We start from the raw sequence: 10,340 nt of genomic DNA on the forward strand, positions 1-10,340 counted from the left end.
TAGTAGAGTACGCGGGTGCAGCATATGACGACTATTTCTGGTACGCTACTTGGTATGTACAAAGGGGAATAATGGCGTGTCATCGTACACTAGCAACTTAATAGGGATAAATACTGCCGTAAGAATACGAGAAGAAGGAAAAACAGGCCCATCTACTTTGTGTTATGACAAGAAAACAGGAAAGCTTCTTTATGAACAGCGTGCTGGCACTCTCAATCCATTTCGGGGGAATTGCGTCATGGCTCACAACCATTACTACGTACGAAGACGTCAGCAGCATATATAGAGAGAGAAAGAAAGAGAAAGGGGAGAGCAATACATATATATATTTATGTATATACATATATATACTTATATATATGCGCGGGAGATATGGGTGTATGAGTGATACCTCCGCATTAACCAGGAACAAAACACTTGCGGCAGAGTGCATATATGAACGCAAAGTATGCAGTAGAAGTATGCTTGCGGTGGAGTATATGATGAAAAGCAAGAAAAAAGTGAGAAAAGAGGTCATTACTGTCGAAGCAGCAATGAGAAGTGAAACACTCGCGGTAGAGGATTATATTAGGCATTTGCTGTTGACGTCCCATGAGGGTAGACGCCACTTCATCGTTAGCGAACGAAACGACAGAAGGGATAAAAATTGTCGCTTTTGTGAAAAGGTTGAGCTCAAGAAGACATACTGATCTAGAGGAACTTTATTAACAGAAAAGGAATGGGGTAGAATAGTCATAAGAAGAAATGACGAGAGAGAGGGACGAGGTATGCATCTCTGGCAGGTAGACAATAGACATTTCGTATTTGACAAGAAGAACAGACTCAAGAATACAGAATGACGACCTATACTTGCGTCAGTATACAGAAGAATGCGCAGCTATCACAAACAGAGAAATTGAAATAGAGAAAAATTAGTATACATCTCCCGCCAAGCGCGCGCATGCATGTTGTTTTCCTTGTCTTGCATGTGTCTGTATTGTCTCTTGTATGGTACTGGGCGGTGCACTTCAGCATGTCGTCCTTGGGGACGTGTGGCAGCATCGCCCTCACTCTTGCTGCTGCTGCTGGTATCTTTGCTATTGCAGTTGAAGTCGCTGTCTGTTTTGCTGGTACGATTACTGTTGCTGTTGTTGTTGCTGCTCCTGTGGTTGTGTTGCAGCTGCTGGTGCTGTCCCCGCAGTTGCTGGCTCATGCTGGAGTTGCTCTAGCAACAACAGCAGCTGCAGCTTACTACTACAAGCCGCAACAAAAGCACAACAGCGGTAGCAGCTGCTGCTGCAGAAGCATACTACCAGTAGCGCCGCACTCTCAGCAGCAGCAACAGCAGCACCATCATCAACCAGATAGATACCTCCAGCAGCAGCAACCCAATACCAACAGCGGCAAACTAGCCGCAGCAGCGAAGTACTAACAGCAGAACAGCTGTGCCCCAAGAACACCAATAGCAGCAGCAGCAGCAGCACTTCAGTAGCAACAGCAGCATCACCCAAGTAGCAGCGGCGCCGCATAGCAGCAACAGCACCCCACAGTAGCAGCAACAGCAGCCAACCGAAGCAGCCAACAGCAGCAGCAGCAGCAATAGCTAGCTGGCACCGAAGCAGTAGCAGCAGAGTAGCGGGCGGCCGCCGGTTTCGGACCGCTGCAAAGTTCTGCTCGGAGCAGCAGCCAATGTACCGTGCGCAACAGCAGGGTAGAGCAGACGCCAAGTCCGTTGTGTGTCTATTCTTTAATACATCTACTGCTGCACTTGAGTGGCCGTTGTATTTCTTCTCTTGAGTCCATCATATTATGACGAGAAGACTATGGTTTCTTTAATAAGAGTCCTTTGTGTCGTCTTTTGTCAGTGGGTGTGCCCCACATTTTGTGTCAGTGAAACTTCTCCATACATCATCATACATTAACAGCGTGGAGCGTTATAATATCTGTATGTAGTAAAATACGTGTGCATGCGTACGTGTGTGTGCCCCCCTGCGTATGTACGTGTGTGCGCCTCTACCTCTATATCTGTATATACGTATATATATATATATGTGTGTGCGTATGTGTGTGTGCCTGCTTACCTGTGTTTGCACGTGCATGTGTCTGTCTGTCTCAGTCTAGGTGTGAGCACCAAACATCTGAGTGTAAAAAGTCTGCGATCTAATTTATATATGCAGCAGTCTACAAGCGCGCACACACATGCGTTCAAAGATCGCGACATACACACACACATATACAGAAGCAGAGCTTTCTCGCTCCACAGAAGTACGTCATCCTATACACGAGAGGGAACCCCCGCTATACATAGAGCCACGCACACACACGTCTATGTACACATTGAGAGATACACAGAGTCACGTCAACATAACTCTGCTACGCTGCCCTTGCGAACACCAGGGAATAAGGCATGCAACAAAGCAATCTGACCACTCCTATATTCGCAGAGAAGAAGGGAAAACGAATTCCATTGAAACAGCTTTTTGCGATGTGTAGCAACGTTCTCCAGACCGCGGACACCCGCGGTGGCGGTGGTAGTAGTACTAGTAGTGGTAGTAGCGGTGTTGTCGCTGAGGAGGAGGAACCCGCGCCCGCGTTTTTTTCCGGTCTGTGTTTCACTCCATGTCGTTTGCTCAAAAGAAGAGAAGAGCGGGGAGGAAAGCGAGTCAGAACAGAAATAGAACGTTAATTTTTGGTTAGTTAACAGAAGTAAAACGTTAATTTTTGATTGGTTTTTTTCCCTTCGTTCTCTAGCTTCTTCTCCCCAGTAACACACTCGTCTTCTCCAGTTTCTATCGGGCTTCTTTTCTCTCCTTGCATGGCCCTTACGAAATAAGCAGCTCTCGTCTTCCAGTGTAAAAACAGATTTATGTCACCTTACACCTATTTCCCACTCCAACGCCTGTCCCTTTTGTCAGTGTATTTCCTGTTGCCTGGGGGTGTCCATGAGAGAGACCGTTTTCGAAATTTCTGCGCTCTTTGTGAACTCGTTACTCCGCCGTCTTTCTTGCAAAACTTCCCGCTCTTTTTTTTTCTGCTGTCATTCTCCTATTTCCAGATCGTCCCATCTGAAGAAACTTCATCGATGCGATCTCTACCGTTGGTGTTTTGAGCTGATCTTCTCTTCAGGCACCTTCCCTCTGCGCCCACAACAAGACACAATTATTAACGCACACCCGCACACAAACACACACACACATACGACACTAAAAAACATATACATATGTTTTATATATGTATGCATGAGTTTGCACAGACACGCGTAGTACGAACATATATATATATATACATGCTTCTACACGTATATATATGCATGAGTATATACATATATATGAGTATAGATGTATTTGGGGTAGAGACGTTGGATAGAGACAGGCAGCAGATATCACTCGTTCATTTTGTTGCATGTGGGAGTGTGTGTGGGTGTGCGTGTATGTGTGTGTTGATAGTTGCAAATGAGTGCTTGTGTGTGTGTGTGTGTGCGTGCTTCATGTCAGTATGAGAGATAGACAGAGAAGACCGACGAAAGAATTTACATGTAGACAGAACAGGACACCCACTCGACCTCTTTTCTTACATTAATGAACCTCTCTGCTTCTACTAAGAGATCTGTAGTCGAAAATACACCTTTATATTTGTGTGGAGGTTGGCACGCTCACAACTTGATTCTGTGGAACCTCAGCTTCCATTATACATATATGTGGAGACATATAGACACCTATACATATACATATATGTGTGTTTATATATATATATGCGTATACTTGTGTAGAACTGTGCATGCAGAGACTTATATCTGTGGAAGCCTCCTATGCTAGTGGAGCACGTCAATTTTTTCCAACACCACTACCTCTGTTCCACTGCGTATGCTTGTGGACACCGCCTTGGTTAGTATATATATATGTGCAGGAGATCACTACCATATTTGTGTAAGGTCATACTCTAACTATAGCTCTTTGTACACCCCCGACTCGACTACACGTGGAAAACTACTAACTTTAATAACTATACGTACATATATTTATATGTGTATGTGTGTGTGTGAACCATTCCCATTACATATATGTGTGCGAGCACCAGCAGTAGTACAAGTAGTAGTAATAGTACCAGCAGCGGTACACTTGCTAAATATATATGGCAACCGAGATCATCTGTTTATACAGCTATATGTATACACGTATGTTCGTTTCAGTGTATGTTTTACGTATGTATATATGCATGTGTGTACATATGTATGCATATATTCATGAATGTATGCATGTATATATATATATGTTTGTCGGGAGGTACGTGGGAGAGAGATTATACATACATATGTATATACTAGTAGGTAGTGTTTCAAGGAGAGAAGAGAGTTTCTTGTGAAGACGAACCTCACAAGGAGAGGAAAAACAAGAGGGAAAGAAAGAGCCAAACGCAAACCTGTCTCCAATTGCTTTTCTCTGAAAGCCATATGTGTGTTTGTGTGCATGCCCATCTAGCTGTATGCGTTTCTCTCTTTCTGCGCGTGTGCGTGCGTCGGTGTGTGTGTGTGTGTGTCTCTAAGTGAAAGTCGTTAAGAGCCTAATACGTTTCCGTACACGTGCATAGCACGTTTGAAGGCGTTGTTCTGTGGGGATGTAATGTTTTGCTGGAAGTTCCTTCTTTTTTTTTTCTTCGTACTAGCTGTTGTAGTACTATTAGTAGTATTAGTAGTAGTCTCACCATACTATGCGCATAGAGAGAGAGACAGGGGGGACGGCAGTTTCCATAACTCTTCATCTTTGTCTATTGACTTGGCTGTGTACACCCCTCCTGAGCGTTCTGGCACTCTTTACTCTTCTCATCAAGCATATATATATAATACAAACACGTCTCTCTCTTTTCTTCGTTCTAAGGCCTGTGCACATATACATATACACGTAAATTATGCAAACACATATACAAGTGTATGTATATATACATATATATATGCTAAAGTATACACATATATATATATATATGAATACGTATATATATGTATATGTATATATCTATATATGGTATGCCACTCTGATTGGGCTAGGTACAAATAGCACAGAAAGAGACATATACACGAAATGTGGAATCTCATCCTGAGAAGAATACGTAGAACAATCTATACACATATATATATATGTACAATTTGTCGTCGTGTATATATGTATATATATATTTTGTCACAGTAGACACATATATATTGATACATATATTCGTGTAATTTGTCAAAATATGTGTATGTATATCTGTATAGTATATGTGCTGTACGTAAGAAAGTGTTCGCACTCAAATGTAGATATGAAAAAGATCTATCTTCATCCAACAATATTTAGTACATTGACATCTAGTACATGTATAACTTTTTGTGTTTGGAAAGAAATGAAAGTCGGAGGCAACACTTCTATACCCCCATTATCACATCCTAGAAGGCATTGTATATATCCACATTTGTAATGTTCCGGCAAATCATTTTTCTCCCTCTACACGTATATATATTTATATATCTCTTTTTGTGCATGTATAGATATATATGTGTAATATTCCGGCAAATCATTTTACTCCCTCTACACGTATATATATATATATATATCTGTGCATGTACATATACATAGCTATATTTGTATATGTAGATATATATACACGTATATATGTTTAGTAAGGAACTTACAGAGGGGGAATGCAGTACATCTCTTAGTCATAAACCTAACGACTTTTTTCCACTCTGTATACGCACTGATGAATACATACATATATGTTTGTACGTATATATGCTTATATGTATAGGGGTAAGTTGAGCGAAAAGAGAGAGCTAGAGAGACAGAGTGACAGAGGGGAGGTGCAGCACCTATCTAACACGTACCTCAAGGGCTCTCTCTTGCTCGATAGATACATATATATATATGTGTGGATGTATGTATATATCCACACATGTGTATGTGTATAGATGTACGTATATGTACATAAGTAGAGAGAGAGCTAGAGAGAGAAGGTGACAAAGGGGTGGTGCAGCTGCAGTGGCGGGGGGAAGTGGCTTGGAGCATAGAAATATTATAATTTGCTGCAAGACAGCAGAGGCGCAGCAACGGCTGAAAAAACTCGGCAGAGGGGCAGGAGGCCTACGCTGCTTCAGTATTTGGAGAAGCAGCTGCCGTTACGGAGGTCTCCAAAGGGAGACAATGGCTTTTATTTTTTCGCGGAGTTATCCGCTTGCGGAGTGGCGTAGAAGCACCAGAAATCACACACAGTGATAGTGGTACTATTGCAATACTGATCACTTTTGTGGCCGTAGTACTAGTAGCAGTGGTACTGGTAGTAGTGGTAGTAGTAGTAGTAGTATAGTAGTTATAGTAGTAGGCGTAGTACGGTAGCAATAGTAGTAGTAGTAGTAGCGGTATTGGTAAATAGTAGCAGCAGCCACAGCAGCAGGAGAGAGAAAGAAACTCACAGAATAATGTTGTGGGGTGGTGGCGCTCACTGCAAAGCCGCTGCAGCATCAGCAGCAGCAGCATCAGAAGCAGCACCAGAGACAGCAGCAGCAACAACAGGAGAGGAAGGTGATTCCGCAGAGATGTTGCAGGGTAGCAATTGCTGCTTGGTGACTGCAACAGCAGCAGCACCAGCAGCAGCACCAGCAGCAGCAGAGAGAGGAGACGTGTTGCCGACCGGAAACTGCTGCTCGTTAGCCGCAGCAGCAATCGCAGAGAAGGGAGAGGAAGAAGAGAAAGAAGAAGAAGAAGAGAAAGAAAGAGAAGAAAACCTTTCAAGTGGAAAGGTGGGATGTGGCGCTTGTATCGCGCACTCCGGTGCAACAGCACCAGCAGCAGCAGAAAAAGGGGGAAGCCTCTCACGAATGCTATCGGGTGAGTATTGCTGCTCGCTAACAGCAGCAGTAGCGCACGAAGAAAGAGAAGAAGGAGAAGAAGATGAAGACGAAGAAGGAGATGAAGAGGGAGATGAAGAAGAAGGAGGAGAAGAAGAAGAAGAGGAAGAAGAACAACAAGAAGAAGAAGAACAACAAGAAGAGGAAGAAGAACAAGAAGAAGAGGAAGGAGAAGAAGATGGAGCAGAGGTCGAAGAACTAGAAGGAGAAGGAGAAGATGAAGCGGAAGGAGAAGGGGAAGAAGAAGAAGAAGAAGAAGGAGTGGAACAAGAAGGAGATGAGGAGGAAGAAGTAGTAGTAGAGGAGGAGGAAGGAGACGAAGAGGGAGAAGAACTAGAAGAAAAAAGAGAAGAAGAAGAAGAAGAAGGAGAAAAAGAAGAAGGAGAAGAAGGAGACGGAGGAGAAAGAGAAGAAGAGGAAGCAGAAGAAAAAGAGGAAGCAGAAGAGGAGGAAGTAGAAGAGGAAAAAGAAGAAGAAGATGATGAAGAAGAAGACGGAGGAGAAGAAGGAGAAGACGAAGACGGAGAAGAAGAAGAGGAAGGAGAAGACGGAGAACGAGAAGACGGAGAACGAGATGATGGAGACGCAGAAGAAGATGATGATGAAGAAGAAGAGGGAGGCAAAAGAGGAGAACAGAGGAAGAAGGCGGAAGGGGATGAGAAACGAGAAGGAGAGGAAGAAGTAGAGAAAGGAGAAGACGGAGGTGAAGGATATGACGAAGATAGCTCCAGTGGAATACAGAGCTGTGAAGGTTGTTGTTTGTGCTCCAGTGCAGTAGCAACAGCAGCAGCAACAGACGGAGCACAGAGAGACTTATTCACAGAGAAAATGTTTTGGAGAGAGAAATGCTGCTCATGTCTTTCTTCTGCATCGATAGCAGCAGCAGAGAAACAATGCCCCACAGCTATGTTGGGGCGTGGCAATGGCTGCTGCCCACTGAATGCAGCAGTTTCAGCAGCAGAAGGTGAAAAGAAGAGAGCAGGGAGGACGGCGCGGGCACCCGATGTGGAAAGTACTGCTGCGCTTCTTATTGCAAGTGTCAATACATCTGAGTTTCTTCGGTGTGCTGCTGGTGCTGCGTCTTCAGACGTTCTTGCAGCAGGTCTACGTCACAGCGGCAGCAGCAGCAGCACGTCACACCGCCACTCAGAAGCCACCAATATGCACTGAGGAAGAGAGGCGTACTACAACTGCTACTACTACTGCTGCTGCTGCGGGTGCCAGCGTAACATGCGCTGCAGCAGACAATGCAGCAGTTTCTGGGGAACACAGTCGAAGGCATTACCACCAGCAGCACCAGCAACAGCAGCAAGAGCATCAACGGCAGCACGAAGTGCAGCAGCAAGAGTTCCAGCAGACGTTTCCCTGTACCTCCAGACACGATCACAAGCAGCAGGATATACATTGTAGAGAATCGGGTCTGCCTCTTGAGAAAGAGAGGGATGAGGAGAAAAATATGCACCACGAGCAGCAACAGCCACAGCACCGGATATGGGAGAAACGAAGAGGAAGAAAAGAAAGAGACGTACAAAAGGAAGAAGCCGCGTTAGTGCAGCGACAACAGCCCCTTCATGTGTGGGTAGTGGTGCGTAGCGAAGCCTTGCTGCTCTTCTCTGCTGCTTCTGGACACGTGGCGCCGAGAGACGCATGCAGCAGTCATCAGCGACCCGACCCCACAACCGTAGATTCAGTCGCTGCTGCATACCCTTCTCCTGCTTCTGCTGCAGTAGCAGCTGCTGCAGCTAAGACAAGGACTCTCTATTTGCCTCAACATTTCACTGCTTCTTTCCCCACAACGTCACTCACACGAAAGAACAGAGAGCCTGACGCTATCACGATTGCTGCTCATCCTAATAATGCCGCAAATTCTTCTGCTCATTCCAATTGTACGTCGATACTGGCTTTGAAAAATGGCCGTCCCATCTCTGCTGCTGGTTCTGCGGCCTCATGTAGACCACCTGCGAGCAAACAGGGGTACACAAAGAGTGCTTCTACTGTTGGTGCTTCTACTATTGCTGCTGCTGCTTCTTCTGTTGCTGCTGCTGTGGCTGCTGCTGCTGTGCATGTATATCTACGTGCTGCAAACGTTGCTGCGGCAGTCTGTATTTTCCTCACTACGATTGTGTCTATTGCTGTGAGATCTATCTCCAGGTTTATTGGTGTCTTACCACAGAAAGCTGCATGCAAACTCTCTTGTGTTGCTACATTACCTCTGTGTGATAGAGCTGCAGCTTCTTCAGCTTCTGCGAGTACTACTACAGGTGAAAGTATTTCTACGTCAGCTTCTCCTTCCTTTGCTCTTTATTCTGCTTCTTTATACTTTGCTTCTCGTCCTTCCTTTCGTTGGTACTGGCTGTTACTTAGAAGGCTCGTTCAATCACTGTACAGCTCAACAAGCGGTAGACACGCTGCTACGACTGGTGGTGGTGATGGTGGTACCACTGTTGTATATGGCGCTGAGGCTGCTGTGGCTGTTGCTCATGTTCCCTGCGCAGTGAGGAACAGTAGCAAAACGAAACGCAGAAGCAGAAGCAGCAATAACAGTAAAGTCAGCACCAAGCACATCAGCGACAATGTTATCAAGTATCATAGAAAAAGCAACAGCTGGAGCAGCACTGACAGAATTGGCAGAAAAAAATGTATTGCATGCACAGGCAGACTGAATAAGAACAACAACAACAACAGCAGCATCCCCAACAGTCACAGCAGCAGCAACAGCAGCAGCAGCAACAGCAACAGCAGCAGCAACAGAAGGAGTAGTGAGCATCTGAGTGGCATAAAACGTATGGCACAAAGCAGCAGCTGTTCCTGCAACAGTAAGTATGACGAGCGAGATAGGCGACAGCAACTACATTTCCGTAGCAGCAGTAGTAGGTCTGGCAAGAACTACAATATGACCTCCAAACTATACACCGACATAGAAATCATGCTGCCTAGGAGCACCAGCAGCAGCACCACCAGCAGCAGCAGCACCGACCACAACAACGGCAGCACCAGCAGCAGCACCAACAGCAGCAGCACCAACAGCGACATCCATATAGAACATATAAATGGCTGCAACAGCACCCGCAGCAGCACCACAAGACACGTCGATATGTACGGCCTCAATATCAGCAACAGCAGGAGCAACACCACCAGTAGTAGCATTAACATAAACTGCGTGAAAGGCTGCAGCAGCACTAGCAGCAGCAGCACGAGCAGCAACAATAATATTATTGATCGCACGAGAGGCTGCAGCTGCTACAGTGCGATGAAGAGAGGCGCTTGGGGGGGCACGACAAGCAGTGTCAACATTAATCGTAGCAGCACTGACAGCAGCAGCGCTGACAGCAGTAAGAACAACGAGAGCAGCAGCAGCAGCGGCAGCAGCAGCGGCAGCAGCAGCAGCAGCGGCGGCAGCAGCAGCGGCAGCAGCAGCAGCAGCGGCGGCAGCAGCAGCGGCAGCAGCAGCAGCAGCGGCGGCAGCAGCAGCGGCAGCAGTAACACA

At 45.6% G+C, this 10,340-nt stretch overlaps 1 protein-coding gene across 1 annotated transcript; it reads right to left on the bottom strand.

Moving 5' to 3' along the window:
* Positions 1 to 6,821: 6,821 nt before the first annotated feature.
* LOC131479455 (uncharacterized protein DDB_G0271670-like) lies at positions 6,822 to 9,886 on the bottom strand (the record flags this gene model as incomplete). Its single annotated transcript, XM_058659954.1, has 3 exons — positions 9,752 to 9,886; positions 8,139 to 8,279; positions 6,822 to 7,578 (listed from the first exon to the last, which is right to left on the bottom strand). Coding segments are annotated over exons 1-3 (1,033 nt in total), but the record flags the coding sequence as incomplete, so codon positions are not given.
* Between the last annotated feature and the right edge of the window lie 454 nt (positions 9,887 to 10,340).

This window comes from Ochotona princeps, unplaced genomic scaffold (genome assembly GCF_030435755.1).
Source record: "Ochotona princeps isolate mOchPri1 unplaced genomic scaffold, mOchPri1.hap1 HAP1_SCAFFOLD_4174, whole genome shotgun sequence".
Classification (NCBI taxonomy): domain Eukaryota; kingdom Metazoa; phylum Chordata; class Mammalia; order Lagomorpha; family Ochotonidae; genus Ochotona; species Ochotona princeps.